The 16,277-nt window shown below is 41.8% G+C and overlaps 2 protein-coding genes and 1 long non-coding RNA gene across 9 annotated transcripts in view; 1 reads left to right on the top strand and 2 right to left on the bottom strand.

Moving 5' to 3' along the window:
* Window positions 1-73: 73 nt before the first annotated feature.
* On the bottom strand, window positions 74-11,359 carry tctn2 (tectonic family member 2). 3 transcript variants are annotated; one of them, XM_044026824.1, is made up of 19 exons: window positions 11,297-11,359; window positions 8,595-8,692; window positions 4,860-4,973; window positions 4,016-4,086; window positions 3,697-3,892; window positions 3,515-3,615; window positions 3,228-3,427; window positions 3,011-3,131; window positions 2,778-2,931; window positions 2,602-2,685; window positions 2,396-2,518; window positions 2,235-2,309; window positions 2,038-2,136; window positions 1,792-1,909; window positions 1,605-1,708; window positions 1,348-1,495; window positions 760-903; window positions 558-646; window positions 74-384 (listed from the first exon to the last, which is right to left on the bottom strand). In XM_044026824.1, exons 3-19 carry the CDS (start codon window positions 4,900-4,902, stop codon window positions 269-271), a joined length of 1,986 nt encoding a protein of 661 aa, XP_043882759.1. In that variant the 5' UTR covers window positions 4,903-4,973; window positions 8,595-8,692; window positions 11,297-11,359; the 3' UTR covers window positions 74-268. The 3 variants fall into 3 exon arrangements, with proteins under 3 accessions (XP_043882759.1, XP_043882758.1, XP_043882757.1); XM_044026823.1 differs by having other exon boundaries at window positions 8,601-8,692; XM_044026822.1 differs by lacking the exons at window positions 8,595-8,692; window positions 11,297-11,359 and adding an exon at window positions 5,127-5,646.
* Window positions 5,826-16,277, top strand: part of si:ch211-225b11.4 (thyroid adenoma-associated protein homolog) — a 16,936-nt gene continuing 6,484 nt past the window's right edge. For 2 of the 5 annotated variants that reach the window (XM_044026821.1, XM_044026819.1), the window contains exons 1-25: window positions 5,827-6,053; window positions 6,138-6,318; window positions 6,410-6,496; window positions 6,574-6,601; window positions 6,837-6,985; window positions 7,067-7,189; window positions 7,302-7,422; window positions 7,734-7,879; window positions 7,958-8,042; window positions 8,125-8,261; window positions 9,388-9,585; window positions 9,673-10,393; window positions 10,764-10,916; window positions 11,084-11,193; window positions 11,299-11,459; window positions 11,545-11,687; window positions 12,378-12,530; window positions 12,713-12,861; window positions 12,979-13,116; window positions 13,209-13,313; window positions 13,696-13,896; window positions 13,978-14,128; window positions 14,659-14,911; window positions 15,301-15,543; window positions 15,649-15,853. In XM_044026821.1, coding sequence (XP_043882756.1) covers window positions 5,944-6,053; window positions 6,138-6,318; window positions 6,410-6,496; window positions 6,574-6,601; window positions 6,837-6,985; window positions 7,067-7,189; window positions 7,302-7,422; window positions 7,734-7,879; window positions 7,958-8,042; window positions 8,125-8,261; window positions 9,388-9,585; window positions 9,673-10,393; window positions 10,764-10,916; window positions 11,084-11,193; window positions 11,299-11,459; window positions 11,545-11,687; window positions 12,378-12,530; window positions 12,713-12,861; window positions 12,979-13,116; window positions 13,209-13,313; window positions 13,696-13,896; window positions 13,978-14,128; window positions 14,659-14,911; window positions 15,301-15,543; window positions 15,649-15,853 — 4,251 coding nt within the window. In that variant the 5' untranslated portion in view covers window positions 5,827-5,943. Of the gene's footprint in view, window positions 6,054-6,137; window positions 6,319-6,409; window positions 6,497-6,573; window positions 6,602-6,836; window positions 6,986-7,066; window positions 7,190-7,301; window positions 7,423-7,733; window positions 7,880-7,957; window positions 8,043-8,124; window positions 8,262-9,387; window positions 9,586-9,672; window positions 10,394-10,763; window positions 10,917-11,083; window positions 11,194-11,298; window positions 11,460-11,544; window positions 11,688-12,377; window positions 12,531-12,712; window positions 12,862-12,978; window positions 13,117-13,208; window positions 13,314-13,695; window positions 14,129-14,658; window positions 14,912-15,300; window positions 15,544-15,648; window positions 15,854-16,277 lie in introns of all 5 variants that reach the window. The other 3 variants (XM_044026818.1, XM_044026817.1, XM_044026820.1) reach the window with 2 other exon arrangements.
* Window positions 14,059-16,277, bottom strand: part of LOC122769925 — a 23,789-nt gene continuing 21,570 nt past the window's right edge. The window contains exon 4 of the long non-coding RNA XR_006360480.1: window positions 14,059-14,123. This is a non-coding gene — a long non-coding RNA (uncharacterized LOC122769925). The remainder of the gene's footprint in view (window positions 14,124-16,277) is intronic.

The following is a 16,277-nucleotide window of genomic DNA, read 5'->3' as shown; positions in this document are numbered from 1 at the left end:
AAATAAGCAAGGAATCAGAATTGAATCTATAAACAAACTGAACGGTGACGCTGGAATCAAATGTTATGCACTGAATATTTGAAAAAATAGATCTTTTTTATTACAAAAGCTGCACAAATAATATTATTTACAATTAAACATGTAAAAAACTACATATTGCTAGAAAAAAGATCAAATGAAAACAGTAATAATTACATTTAAATAGATTCATTATTCAGTTAACTTATTCCTCCAAATGTGTTGCTTCCCCTATGTTTTTCTAAGCATTTTAGAGACTGTTCCAAGCCTGTCGGATTTGTCTCCATGGAGTCCCAAGAATTGAGGCAACAATAAAGAAGAAAACCAAGACAAGACCCTGAGCCAGTGACTGAGAATATGGCTCACCTGGGGAAGAGAAAGGTAAAATCAATCACAAACGGAGCCATCATTATTCATCGTCATGTTTCGGCAGTGTAACTTGCACAGATGTTTCACAGCTCTGGGATCAATTGTACTCAATTATCAGTCACAACATTACATCTTAACATAAAACATTTCCAATAACCATTGATTCCTACCTGTGTAATACCTGGTGACGGGAAAAGCCAATTCAGGCCAACACACATCATTCCTGTTACAGTCATACTCTGTGAAGTTGATCTGAAACCTAGGAGAAGAAAAATGAAAAACTTTACAGATTAAATCAGGATCCCCCATACATAAAATGTTTAATTTGACAAACACTCTTTACTAGGACAGTCTCACTATTTGAGGAAGCACCTTGTTTTAGGTGGCCCTGCGTTGACAGGAATGTCAGTAAAGGTGACTGAGGAGGTGATGGGGAATAACTGAGTTTCCAGTGAGTCCACACATGGAGAGACAGCACCTCCTCCACAGTCCAGTGTCCAGGTGGTCGAGCTGTAGCTAAAAATGACCAAAACAGATTAACATGAATTACACTTCTGATGAAAATGAGTGCATATGGTGACTGACTTATGTCTATAAGATTAAAAGTGAATATAATCTTCCAGTCGGTCAATTTTTGGAACTAGAAATTTACAGACGTCACCAGCAACCATGCAGTGACTGGACAATGCTAGCTGTCAATCACAAGGTGTCCACTCATTCCCTCTAAAGGGGAACATATATATCAAATTGCAATTATATTCTACAGAAGACCAGAAACTAGCAACAGAGCCGATCAACTCATCAGGAAAATGTTGACTGATGGTAAAAATCACGTGAGAGTCGCCCCCTGGTGGCTAACAGCTACTTTCATCCTACTCCCCAGGCTTCATCTTTCAAACAACAAGGCTGGTTTCATTTTTGTATACAGTCTCTGATTGAAACGGTTAACCTGATACACACCTGACTTGCACAGCATGGATATTCCTTTGAGGTACACCATCTACCATTCCTGTGATTAGGCTCCAAACATGAATATGTTGGTGGTATGGAATCCCATAGCATGAACTTCTAGTGTTTCCCGTAGCTGTGCTGGAGTTCAGTGTCACAACTGTAAAGAGTCACATATTAAACCCAAAAGAAAAAGAAAACACAAACATACATGGACTGAACAAACATTGTGTCTGGACTGTATCCTTGCCAGCATCTACTGTACTTACAGCTTATTTTCACCCAGTCTGCCACAGTTAGTGGATCTGGGTTTCCACTATTTGCCACATATATGGCTGTTGTCAAAGCTTCCTGTAGAGAACGAACAGCCTGTCTGAATGAAAAAAAACGAAAACATTGCGTTTTATTTTAAGACAAATTCACATACACATTGTAAATTCATGCTGAACTACTGACCTTAAGAGATCACACTGAGCCAGATACTCCCCACTGACAGGAAGCAAACAACCGGACGTTGCATTTTCCCCAAATAGAACTGGTCTATTCTCATTGGTGACACAAAGTCCATCACTCCCTGTTAGCCAGATTGTAAAATGGTACTGTGTCCTTAAGTGCAGTTGTTTTTATTGATTGATACACAAATAATTGACTATTAAACTATGTGCAGAGAGTAAATAAACAGTATGACTTCACAGATTTTACCTGATTTCCAAAGATTGATTGGCGTCCTCTGTATTGACCCGGGGTTATTGCCTGAAGTGTTGGCAATTCCACCAATAACAGGCCTCCCCACCTGGTAACCTGTCATTCAAGATGAATGCATTACTCACTGCAGTGGACAGTGTGGTCTATTTTCTACAAAACAGCTTTCACGATGAAGTTCTTTATTTTGTTCTCACCTGGGTTCCCTGAATTGGGCTCACCCATGAATTCACCATTTAAAAACACAGCAGAGTACCTTGTAGTTAATGAAACTGTATAGGAGACACAAACAACAAATATTGGCACAAAATCCGTTAGAATTCATATAAAATTAATAATTTGTATTACAGGCACTTACCACTACCATTCAAAATGATGGTCCCGATGAAGTGTGTCAAATTAATACTTGTGATGCCATTTCCTTTCCAGTAGATTTGATAATCAATTGCTAGGGTCACATTCTCACATACAAGGCTCTCATCTGCAAATGAATATTAAAACATTTCAACTTTAAAGTCAATTTATGTTGTTGAGAATCTAATATTGATACGTTAGTGTCCATACCTGCAGCAGGGAGCACATTTGCTCTTGTAATAAACTGACTCAAGTCAGTGACCACTTCTTCAGTGACCTCCACATTAACGTCACCTTAAAGACAATGACATCCAAAAATAAAAAATCATGTGGATTCAAACACCTCCAGAATGTATTGCTATATTATGTTTAGGAGGTAAACAGACCTCCTTGCCCGTTATTCACTTGAATATTCAGATCAGGTGGTTGTGTTTGTAAGGGAGATGCAGTTGGACAGGTGTTTAGCAGAGTTACACATTCAACTTTAAAGTTTTTCAAAAATGCTACAGGAGCACGGTTCACACACTGCCCCAGCACTTTCTGCAGGAGAGAAGGATAAAATAGTGAAAGATATAATGTAAACATGCATTGGGCTGTAAACAACAGACGCACAACTAACCTGGGGAATAGTGAGGTACTCGTCAGTGACTGTTAAGATGGGACTTCCTTCTATATAAACATTAACTGGTACTGGAGCTGACAATGCCGGACTTTGGAACCTTGGACCAGGCTTAGACTTACTAGACGGGGTAAAGAAAAAAAGGCACATGACACATAAAATAAGCATTAATGAATATAAAATAATAATAATAATAAAAAATGTAATCATAACTCACATTACACCTCCCCGGTAAAAAAGCCCAAGGTGAGGGTTGTTCTCAGGCGGCGAATTGACACATAAAAATGGAAACCAATCTGGGGAGTTTTCAGTCAACTGCACTGAGCACTGATACTCTGGAGAAGGAGAGACCTGTCCACCAAAGGGCCCCAGGAGACAGTGGGATACAAATAGCTTCAACTCTTCTGTGGAGCAGTCCTGATAGAAAAAAAAGACAAATCACTGTTAAATCATACAGATGGAAAGTGAACAGTTATCTTGTTAAAATAATGCAGTATTAAATACCTTGTCACAGCAGCAGCGCACATCACAGGCTCTGGATGTTAGATCACAGGGACAAGAGCCCAGTGGTTGGAACGCTTGGTTTGGAATTGCTGTATTATTATCTGCAATACAGGGAATTAATATTTCTTAAAAATGGGGTACTTGCTAAGTGAAGGCCCTTTATAATGTTACATTTGAATTACCAGATCCAGCAACAGCAGGAACCAACAGTGCATATATCTTGGCCTGGATCAGCAGTGATGCCTGTGGGGTGCCATTCACACAGGCAGAAACCTGAAGAGTCTCCAGCACACAGAGTGGATTGGTACAGCAGTCTGTGTCATTCTCACCACACAAACGCAGACTTTTATCCAACCTCAGCTGAACTCGCACCGCAGCCTGAAGATAATACAATAAAGAAAAATGCATTCAACACAATACACCAGCTCTAATGCAGTAAGAATGGGAAAACCATTATAAATCCTATCTGTGAATATAATGAAAATGAGTGTCGGGTCTCACCTTTCCTACCTGCTCCTTTGTGACCACCCACTGTGTTACATTAGACACACATGACGGAGGACTAATGTTCCCTGTAAAAGAAAAAAAAACATCAATAACCACCAACAACACAAGTTGTGTACAGATGGTGTAACGAGGTTCAGAGCATATTGCACTATTTTCTCTATGCTGCTCATGTGTGCTCTAACCACAGAAAGCAAGTCTGAAGAGACTTAAAATTCTTCATAATGGTGCTATGAAAATATTGCTGAAGAGATCGAGATGGTGCACTGCCGTGCGACTGAGAAAGTGACCAAAATCTATGAGCATTATACAGGGTTCATGTCTGAACAGTTTCATTTTTAACAGCACCATTCAGGTTATGTTTTTCAGCCACATTTGTCTGTGGAGGGATTTGGATTAAATCATGTAGGGGTGTAAGTTAAAGCCCAAGGAAGAATAAGATTTTGGTGGTGATTTGGACACTGAGTTGTTAACCTTGTGACATGGGGAAGTGTTTTGACACTGTGGGAAACTGTGCAATCTTGGAGGAAATTTGCTCTTTCTGAGTGCTTTTTGTCGTCTTGTTTAAAAATTGGCCAGCTGTGTATTGTGTCTGTGTTGTTTTTCTTTCTTGTCTTACCCTTGAGTCTGCAATAAAATATTGCTTGCTCATTGTTTGATTTAACTGCTTAACACTTATATAAGCTATATAAATACGATTATTATGCCTTCCTTTTATATTTGAACGGTTCAGTAATAACATGATTATAGTATAATGACACCACTCATGTATTTATCCTCATCATCATTGTTAGAGTACTTGTTCAGTAATGCCTGCTGTCATTCCCATCACAGCTTGTACCTGTCGTGTTGGACGGAGACACTGTCCTCACAGTCAGAGACATGTCCAACGTGTTTCCCAGCAGAAGTGCAGACACGGATGGCCCAGTGGCAGTGAGAGAGGACGGCTGGAAAACTGTTCAACACACACACATTTATATATAAGAAAGAGGTTAAATGACAAAACCTTACAAGACAACAGACGACAGAGCACCGTACTATTATAGCTAATGTAGCATTAGCAGTCAGTTAGCAGTTTATGAGTAAACCGGATTAAACAGGAACTCACCAACAACATTTTGAGCGTTAGCCAAAGAAAATAGCAGTAAAACACACGTGAGCCGGCGGAAAATGAAGAAAAACACAAGAAAATCATGAGCCATTTGGTTTCCTTCAGATTACAGAGTCGACATATTTGTAAACTGTTGTCGGTGTCGTGGAAACGACACGAATCAACCAATCAAATCGTGGAACGGTTCTTCTTCTGAGCGTAACAAAAACATTCACAGACAGACAACAGCGACCCCTCTTGACCTGGAGCGGTACAAACGCCAATTATATATATTTTTATAATAATAATTGTTATTATAACACACTACTGTTACAAATAATAATAATAATAATAATAATAACACAGTTCAATGCAGCCATAAAATTAAATCCATAAAATACACTCAATTACAGATTGAATACATAAGATTCTCTTCCTTAATGGCCTAACCAGGTCTTACTATGGGATTCAGTTTGCTTAAGAAGTACAAATCAATAATCATAATCATAATAATATTACTAATAACATATATTATTATCAATATAAATAATCCAATATATATTGGACTTCTATTGGACTATATATAATTTGACTTCTTCCTCTCTAGGGGTCGCAATGATAATAATAATCTTATAATAATCTCTCTCTTTATAATATAATTATTAATATTATGTTACATGTGTACCCTCCAGCCTGTAGGTGGCGTCATATCGCTGTGATCCTACGTTTACCGCTGAATAAGAGTTACACCACGTGACCAGCAGGAGTTCCAGCTGCCCTGCACGCACGGTCCTGTCACCTGTGTAGTTTTTTTAAAGGTGTAGTTTGTAAAACAATGTCGTCGTTTGAAGAGCTTGTGGTCAGTGTGCAGGACTGTGTGGTCAGCGAGGATCATGTTCGTGACAAACTCCGCCTCTTCTGTGATAAACTCTCTGAATCCTCCAGGTTTGTGTGTTAATATAATAATAATCTACATTAACTTAATGACACGGTGAGTCTGTGACTGAATGATGTTGATTCCATGAACAGGAGCGCTGTTAAAAGATGTAAGGAGCGCAGTTTGGAGGAGGCTGCTCTTCTCCTCAGACAGATCTCACAGACTGAGCTCTGTGGTTTAGAGAAGAATCATCTCCTGCTTCTGGTCAGACTCCTCGTCTCCATGCAGCTGCAGACGGCCAGCATCTCCACAGCCTGTCGTAAAGTGGACCAGGTCAGACACACACACTTCTTTACTGTTTCTTTACTCTTACTAGTGAGATGGCAACATGGGAAATCACTGCTACTCTCTGTTTGCTTTGCAGATGCTGCAGCACTTGTCAAACGTGGACCAGCAGCTGGTTTTTAGAGAAATCCAACAGTGTTTACACTCCATGATCCACACTGACCAGGTACAGAGCTCTCACCTCACCTGTGCTTTTTAGATATTCATTGCAGATATTTCACCTTTCCTCTGTTTGTGTTTCAGGTATTGTCTTTTGAGGATCTACAGAGAGGTTAGTGTTCGATCAAGACGAAGGTTGTATATGTGGATTATAATGAGATAGTGAGAGCTAATGAGATGAAAAGCACTAACAATAATTTAATCTGTTATTGTAATAATCATGAATGGAGGAAAACATTAAGATCAATTAATGAGAAAAAGGAATACACATAACAATGTTATAAGTATATAACAATGTTATAAGCATATAAAAGTGTCTGAGTGTTGACATAAGTCTGTATTATCAGCCTGTATGTTCCTGGAGGACAGCACCGCGGGCCGAGACGTGTGGCGAGAGTCGTGCCCGTCCTTGCTGAGTAAAATTTCCGAGTTGTTCCCTGTTGTGTTGCAACACGAATCCCATAGAGATGGACCGCTGTGTTACATTGCCATCAAGGTAAAAGAAGAGCAGTGTTTATTGTTGACCGGACTGACTGTGTTCTCTCAGTTACTGACATGGGAACTGTGATCTTTGCAGCTGTGCTTGCAAACATTCCAGCTGTTGTCCACTGAGGTGTCTCCTCTCGTGTGGAACAAGGAGCACAGGAGTTCACCAATGCAGACGATCTTGCAGGCGCTCATGGACATAATACTTGGACAGGTTGCTTAAAAACGGTTTCTTAAAACATAGTTGTATTAATCAAAAGATGTATATCTCTTTTAGTTTTGGACCATTATTTTGTCTCATCAGTCAGTGTCATGTGCTGTGTCAGTGCTGCAACAGGGACACTCGTCTTCTGGCCGGCACTGCTGTGGCCATGCTGATCAACACAGCGTCAGAGAGCGGAGCTGGAGGAGCGGCTGCCTGGAGTCTGCTACACTTCTCTGACATAGGTAGGTAACCAGCAGCAGCAACACGGCAGGACAAATGTCCCCCGCACGTCCACAGAGATAAATAAACAGATTTACTGTATTGATCTCAAACTGATAGAAGATAAAATGCAAATTTACACAACCCTAACCCAGATTCCTGGGTGTGATGTCACGCGTGGTTGCCACTTGCATACACCGAAGCTATACAGAGAATAAGTATTGAATGAAGAGGTTATGTGATCCTGGGAGAGGTTTTTCCAGTTTTTCCTAATGTGATGTTGTGTTATGTAAACTTGATTTGATCAGAACTGTTATTTCTGTTATTTCTCCAGAGCCTTGGCCTCTGACCGTTGGCGCTCTTCAGATACAGTGTGTTCCTGTAGGAGGAGATGGGGTGGCGAGGCTGGCCGTGAGCAGGGGCCTCCTCACCTGCTGTCGACCTCACGTCTTGCTCAGCTCAAGTGTGGACGACACGGATGTAAATTTATGTTGAGACGAGATCAAAAACATAGCCCGCTTTTTGTTCCGCTCGCTCAAATCACTTTTCTCTTTTCAGACGTGTTTACTGCTGAAAGGTTTGTTTCCTCTCGTCTACGCTTTGTGTGAGGAGAAGCTGGATTGCCACTACTTTGCCTTTGAAGGTGAGTCACACTCACACAGTTCATTCATTCACATGTTTTGATTGGGTGATATCGTGTGTTCATAATGTATGACTTGTTGCAGTGTTAACACTATGGCTGAAGAGAGTGAAAGAACACTTGGCCGATATCTGGAAGACGACGGGTGTCTGCCTTCTGTCTGACAACAGCGTCCTGCTGCAGAAGCTCATTGACATTATCTGGACCAATGCAGAAAGCCCAGTGAGTGCAGTTTTGTGACTTTTCAAAAGTAAATGGATAATAACATAATCCAGGGCAGTGTTTCCCAACCCTGGTCCTCAGGGAACACTGCCCTGCATGTTTAAGATGTTGCCCTGCTCCAACACACCTGATTCAGATGAACAGCTCGTTATCAGGCTTCCGCAGAGTTCGATAACGACACGTTTATTTGAATCAGGTGTGTCTGAGCAAGTCAACTTAAAATGTAAAATGGTCCCCCTAGGACCAGGGTTGAGAAACCCTGGTATACTTACTCTTAAAAGAAGTACAATGTTCATGCATTATTATGATTTTCTTCTCATCATTTAGACATACACTCACAAGCTGCTTATCTCATCCAAAAGTGTTAGAAGTGGCTCCTGGTGTGGTCTTCTGCTGCTGTAGCCCTTCTGTTTCCAGGGTTGTCCGCATCCCTTGGATGGAAAAAACAAGTTGTTATTTGAGAACTGTTGTGGCATTTTCACCCAGAGAAATGCTGCTCACTGGATATTTTCTCTTTTCCACACCAGTTTATCTTGCACTAACAAAGATGCCACATTTAATGTCACTTAAAACACCTTTCTTCCTCATTCTGATGCTCAGTTTGAACCTTACCAGCTTGTCTTGACCATGAATATATGCCTACATGTTGCCATGTGATTAGCTATTTGCATTAACGAGCAGTTGTACATGCATACCTAATTGGCTGGTGAGCGTATGACCTCGTTCACACCTGGTATTAACAATCACGTGCCGTATGGCCTCACTTTTGGAAATGGTTTGAGGACGTATCAGAGCATGCATGAATGTAATCCATCCTCAGGATGCTTTTAAGAAACATTTGGGCATTTGAAGTTGAAGCTGATGCCCTCAGTTGATGTTACGTGTTACAGCAGCGGGAGTAGGGCTTTGATTCACTCAACTGTACAGTCAGATAGTCGTTTAAAAAGATCATTTTGTTCCTGGAAACATTGTGTTTAAATAAAGGACAGATAAGCCAGATCCAGTCTCATGAAGACACAGGAGTTGCATACAGGATGCATTTTAATGCCAGGTGTAATCAGTTCTATTTAGCTCCATCAGATGACTGAGGGCGTTCATTCCTCAGTGACATGTGACTTCTCTGCAGGTGGAGGGTGTGTCAGAGTTTGTGCGCAGTGCCCTCTCTCTGCTGCTGGACATCTATGAGACGGACTGTGTGAAGTTTTGTGACACAAAGAAGACTCTGCATTTCACTCTGCTTCAGCGAGCCATCAAACTACCCTGGGAAACCAAAGCCAAATATCATCATCTGTGTGCATTGTTGCCATATCTGGGCACAGACACGGTGAGGATGAAGTGTTATTACAGAGATGATGATGTTATAATGTACTGAATTGTCATCTTAATTCATCTTGTCCCTGTTTTCACTTAGGTGCTTGATCAATATGTCGATTTACCCAGTCATCTCCTCAAGGGCTTGTCAACGAATCACCTGTCACCGTGTGGATCCGAGCTTTATAAATGTCTGATCCAGCAGCTGAGGCGAGAGCTGTGCGACAAGTCAGAGTCACACACCGAACTGGATCTGGCCGATGAGTGGGCGAGGCGATGGCAGTCCGTCCTGCACAAGGCACTGACGTCGGATGTGACTCTTCTGCAGAACAACGGCTCAACACACTTATTGCCCTGCACCTTTCAAGTCTTCCCTTCTTCTGTGAATCATCTGCTGGCCTCTCTGGACCCATTCACCCCCGGACACCTCCATGCCTGGGCCTGCATCATGAGCTCCTACCGAGCCACGACAGGAGGCTCTCCCTGGGCTCTACAGGGCAGCTCGGCTCTTGAAACCCTCCAGCTGGCTCTGGGATCTGCAGATGACAAAGTCCGCCTTGCTGCTCTCAGCCTCCTCTGCTGCAGCCCGAAGACCAAAGACACCCCGACCACAGAGGAGATGTCAATAATGATGAGGTTTATTCCTCAGAACCTAAACTGTGAGTCTGCACCTTTTCGCCAGCATTTTCAGGCTGGAGTGAAGAGATTTTTGGCTCGTATCAGAGATGGCTGCTTGGCACAAGTAAGACAACGGAAGAGCAAAAAGAAAGAAGAGACCTCTTGCTCAGAGAGGACACATGAGTCATTGGAGCAGGGAATAGGTGAGATAACTGAGAATTGAGAGAAAGCACGAATGCAACAAAATGCCATAAAACATCACTACCATATTCATTTACTGCATTGTTTGTAGGGCTGAAGGATTTGGGGAGAATATCCAATTTCCAACAGATTGTGATTTGATATGTGATATTTAAGTGGAGCTACAGTTCAATATTACTATGTTATAGATGTATCACATGATGGAGCATTACAACATGAGATAACACCAAAATATTAACTTTTATAATTTAATGCATACATGAGAACTTATTGAAATGAATTGTTTCCACACATGTGTATGTGGTATTTTGATTTAAAATAATCTAATCTTTTTCCTTATATTCTTTTTTTTTTTTAAATACACCCCTGCAGGGTTTGTGGAATGGTTGGGTCAGCTCCCGTACAGTTATCTGTCCCCAGGACACAGTTATCAGAGGAAGAAGACCGTGTTGCTGATGCTTTCTGCGGTGCTGGAAACCTGCACAGACACATGGAGCCCAGACAGGAAGAAGGGACAACCTCCAGGTCCGTTTTGTTTTTACCTTCTTTGCCAATTAAATTCTAAACACTTGGAAAATGTGGCACTGATATTTGATTATATGCAGATATCTTATCCAGTAATATCTAACATTTCATGTTGTTTACTATCATATCATTTAAAGTTTGTAATGAAGTTTGTGAAATCATTGCAGCAAACATGGGTTCTCTTATTGCCTGTGCCAGACAAAGAAGAAAGTGGGATTTCTTTAGTCGGACAAAACAGTTGGTTCTTATCAGCTGTTTAGAGGATTCTACAAATGAGGTAGAGCTTCTTTCACGTCCCTCATACATTATATCCGTTCCATTGTTCTAAAGTTGAAGACAGAACAAACATGACCAAAAAAATGATCAAAATTTTCTCTTACAGATACGAGAGCTCTCAGCTGGGCTGTTGTTAAAATTTTTCCCGCCCAGTTTTCCAGACGACATTGCTACAGTGCTGCTCCTGCGGACCAAACATCTTCTGTGTAGCCCTCGGGTGCAGGAGGCTCAGATGGGAGCGCTGATGATGAAGGTCCTCCTGCTGAAGTAAGCCCCGCCTCCTTCACACCCTTGTTCATCGTGGTTACGTCTGAAAAGGATCCTGCAGTTAACAATCGCTCTGTGTGTGTAGATCACAAAACCAGCCTGAAAACTGCAGACTGAACCCTGACAGCAGTGGAAGCATGGTCAGGTTCCTGGTGAAGCAGCTGGAGGAGCATTATCTCACAGCCAAGGCAGAGATGATGCTTGCTGCCAGAACCAAGCCCATACATGGTGAGGCTGAGAGGATTCAGTGGCAGATGTTGAATATACTCCCCATTGGTTTGTTTTTATAAGTGTAAAAGTATAGTATAGTATAGTAAAAGTAAATTAAAATAAAGTAAAAAAAATAGTTATAATAGTTATAAATAGCTCATATCCTTTACCAAAAACATTTGTTAGTACTTACAAGCAAGGGCCTTGTTTTATGGAGGCCACCATGTTTCTACAGCAGCCTAAAACTCTAGTGTTGTCCGCATTGGCGAGGCTGCAAACAGGTTGGAGTTTGACTGAAAACACACCAAATTATGTTACATCATTGTTTTTGTTCACAGTGACCAAATAGGAAAAATAAAAAATAAAATCAACAACATCAAAACTCACCTAAAGTTTCGCACTGCAGAATTAAAGCTGAACAAAGTAAATGGAGGATGTCTCCGCTCACACAAACCTGATGCAAGAATCTGTTTAAAAAGGAAAAACAAGAAAGTGAAAGAGAGAAAAGTGTTCTAAAAGAGTGTATTCATCCTTTTTCGGTGTGTGAAGGCCACCACAGTTTCCTGATGCACTTAGGAAAGGCAGGAGTTCTCCATTTGTTGCACTCTGCAGTCTCCACATTAGATGTCACTAATTCTTACACACTGGACCTTTAAGCCCGAGAGAACAGTTCTAACTTCTTTAAAACCTGACATCATTTATTTCCAGGCGTCGTAAGTGCACTTCAGAGGTGTTTGGTCGAGGCAGCCGATCGTGTCTTTGACACACTTGACTGCAGTCTGATAACAGAGGTGCTGGACCTGCTGGAGAACATCTCTCTCCTGCTGCTGGGGGTTCTCTATGGAGATCTTCAGTCAACAGGTCAGAGGCTACAAGTGCAAACCTTTTACATTACGCTGCTTAAATTGTGTTTATTCTTTTAAAAAGCAGATGACGATCATGCTTTTTAAATAGGCTTTTAGTTTAACAAGAGTTTTGTGTATTATTTTATCTGAGAAAGGTGTTATGTCACTTTACTTACAGTAAATTGTTCTTTCCTGTAGAAGCCCCACCTTCTTTTTGTGATATGGGAAATGCCATCAGCTCGCTGATAGCCCAAACATCTGCAGGAGACCCTGTTGACGGAGAGGAGTGTGTCCTGCTGTCTGAAGATCATAGCCTCGTTCTCACCTGCTGCTGGGTTTCCCTCAAGGTCAAACACAACCACGAGACACGTCATTCCATATTTAAACATTTTAGGAAAATAGCAGACATCTGACATTTAGTTCAGTGTGTTTTCTGCTTGAATTGTGTGTTTTCTTGTTTATAGGAAATAGGAATCTTCTTAGGTTCTTTGGTGGAGAAAATCCTCTCAGAATCCAAACCCAGCAAAAGGCTCGTAGAAAAAGAGGATTTAGTCCGAGCATCAAAAATATTCAAGAATATTCTCCTCAAATGCCGTCACTGGGTAAGTTTTATAAATCCTTCCGGAGATGTTGGGAGTCTGATGCTCCTCAGCAGCCATGTGCATTTTTTAAAGAACAAACTTCTCTTCACCAGGGGGCGGTAGAGGGATGCTGTATTGGCTTCACCAAGTTCTGTGCCTCTCTGTTGAGCAGCAGCGATCAGGAGCTCAGAGAAATTCCAGCTCATATGCTGAAAGAAGTGAGTAAAGGTGTAAATGTGTGATTCCCAGAATGTGGGCCGCAAAAATAGTAGACACATTATAATTTCTTGATTAAAATGTCAAATTATAGTTGTTTACTTTTGTTCATTCATTAACAGAAACATTAGTTTTAGTGGTTGAATTTTATGCTTGATTATTTTCTGACTTTTCAGAGAAGGCCAGTGAGCTGACTCAAATTTGGGTATAAAAAGTTGAATTCAATTGTTATTTGCCAAATAAATAACAAAAGCATTTTTAGTTTTAACTCATTTTTGAACGATTTCTAAAATATTTATTTTTTCAATTTTTTTTAAGAGAGGGGTGGTATGTAATTAACATAAACCCTGGATTGATGGATTGATGGATTTTCTCATGTTATAGGGATTACAGGTCGTGCAATGCCCTCGTTCCACGTCGGTGACTCGGCGCGCCGCAGGTTTGCCGATGCTCATCCTGTGCGTCGTCTCAGCAGAGGAGTCCAGTAAAGCCAGACCACTGTTGTCCCACAGTATGCAAACCCTGCTGGACACGGCCAAAACGCCTCTGCCTGACAACTGGGACCAAACACTCGACCTTCCTCAGGTTTGTGTTTTTGTAAACAAAGAAACAGGTTCGAGAATATTGGTCAGACGCGATCACGTTATCTTCTCTGGTCTCTCACAGGTGTGTGCAGTTCACACTCTGCAGGCCCTCGTGCGCGGCTCAGGTCTGGGAGTCGCTGTCCTTCAGTTTGCTCCTGCTGTAGCCATCCTGTCCCTCACTCTGCTCAGCTCTCGCTGCTGGGCCATGAGGAACGCTGCACTGCAACTCTACAGTAAGAAGCAAGCACATTAAGAGCTTTTTATATCCTGTATGTTCACTGTGAATATTGATTTAGGACAAGGGATTACTCATCAATAGAATATAACAGCAGTGTATACGCAGTAATAAAACAAAATTGGTGGAGCCAATTCTGTCCAATCTGCCCAGTATGGATTATTTGTTTAACTGTTTAATCCAAAATGGCTGGAAAGCTGCTGATCAAACACTAATTGCAGGAGCTGTAACCTGTGAATCTGATTTGTATTTATCAACATACAGTATTATTATAATCATCCTACCTTGTCTCCCCTACTCACCCCTAACATACAGCAGCCAGATGATCAAATAAATAAGTTATACAGTGAAATACATGAATAAATATGAAATAATTATTTGAGGAGAAAGGGTTAATTAACCAAAGCGATGGTTGCTGTGTTTGAGTGAGACTTCTTCACAACAGTTGCTTCATTAGTAGTATTCAATATTCAAAAATATTCTCTGCACGTTCATAGACTTGACACTGATTGAAAGTCGCGTTCCCAGGTTCTCTGTGCTCGCGAATGCTCGGCCAGCGACCCAGCAGTGAAGACAGTGGTCCCACCCAGCACGCCATGTCCCCTCCCACCTTCTTTTTCCACTACCCTGCTCTCCAGTCTTTCCTCCTCGGTGAGCTGAAGGAAGCGGCACAAGACCTCGAGGGGCGACCCGATGAGGCCAAGCTCCACCTCCAACCTTCCCTCTACCCCGTCCTCACCCTGTTGGCCCAACTCCAGCCTGGCGTCCAAGACTCGACAGAGTGATTACTCTTTACTTATTACTACACAGTTTAAAGTCAGGTTAAAGCTGCAGTCTGGATCTTTATGTTTTAATGTTGATGTTAAAAGTATATATATATATTAGTCTTCCTGTTCTTTATGAAAAGAAACGGGGCTCTGTCAGGCACTACTATCAGACCTGACTGTGGGAGCGCTTGTGTTTATACACCAGCAGTGCAGGGGTGGGCGGGAGACATTAAGCATTTATCCCGTAGAACTGCTCAAAGACCGAATTTTTTGCGCATTAGATTTTATGTCTGAAAGTTTTTGTGGGCACTTCTTTGTGTTTTCAGTCATCAGAGCTAAAACTACACTTTTTTTTTTGCCTTATTGTTGTGATGACTTTAAATTAATCTTATTTTCTTTTCAGAACATTGTCAGACTTCCTGCCTCCTTTACTCCAGCTGTCTGACAGTTCTATATACAGTGTGAGAGTGATGGCCTGTAAGGCTTTGGTTGCCATGACTCCCCCCTCGGAGTACATGAACATCCTCGTCAAACTCACGGCTCAGCTGCCCGGGCGACAGCAGCGCTGCTCTCACAACCGGCTCCACGGGCAGCTGCTGCAGATCAAAGCCATTCTAGAGAGAAGTTTAACCCTAACCACAGACAGGTGAGCTGTAAAAGAAGCTCTATATTCATTCATTAAACATTTCCCTGGTTATTCGTTCACCTGATACCATCAGGCTCCTGCACCCTGCTGTGTTTGTGTTCTCAGAGGCCTCTCATCTGCCCTGACTGAGGCGCTGAGCAAGGTGGACGCGTCACTGTGGCTGGTGACTGAAGCGCAACGCTGCCCTCTAGTGAGAGCAGTCTACCTAGAAGTGGTAGAGTTGCTAAGAGGATACTGCTGCGAGACCTTCCTGTCAAAGCTCAGTGACACGCTCATGCATGACCTTCACGTTCCTCAAACGGGGCTTCAGGTGCGTAATCGTGCACAAATAAAATTTGACTTAAGGTTTGGTTCTCATTCAACTTCAGCAGTTTCTCTGGGCATATCCACGTCACATCACACTTCCAAAACACTGTTTTTTTAGAATGCAGCAACAACTTTCAAAGCAGGTCAAACTGGTTTCTTTGCCCACTGAGAAGTGAAATAAGGTTTGAACCCCCCCCAGCATCCAGATAATGGAATCAGTTGCTGAAGGAGAGGACGTCACAGACACAACAAGCTTTTTCTATTTTTAGAGGGAAATGCAGTGCTGATAATCCACTGTCTTTGTGATGATTTATTTTCTTAGTTGAATGTGTTTTCAGCAGCACCCAGGCTTTGCATACCTAGTTACAATGAGCATGACAAGAGAGTGACCTTCAAGTGATTTGGTTAAAAAACACCTCTGGCTTCTT

The sequence above is a fragment of the Solea senegalensis genome, linkage group LG5 (assembly GCF_019176455.1).
Source record: "Solea senegalensis isolate Sse05_10M linkage group LG5, IFAPA_SoseM_1, whole genome shotgun sequence".
Classification (NCBI taxonomy): Eukaryota; Metazoa; Chordata; class Actinopteri; order Pleuronectiformes; family Soleidae; genus Solea; species Solea senegalensis.
Note: the sequence above shows the minus strand (reverse complement) of the source record. Positions and strands in the feature narration are given on the sequence as shown.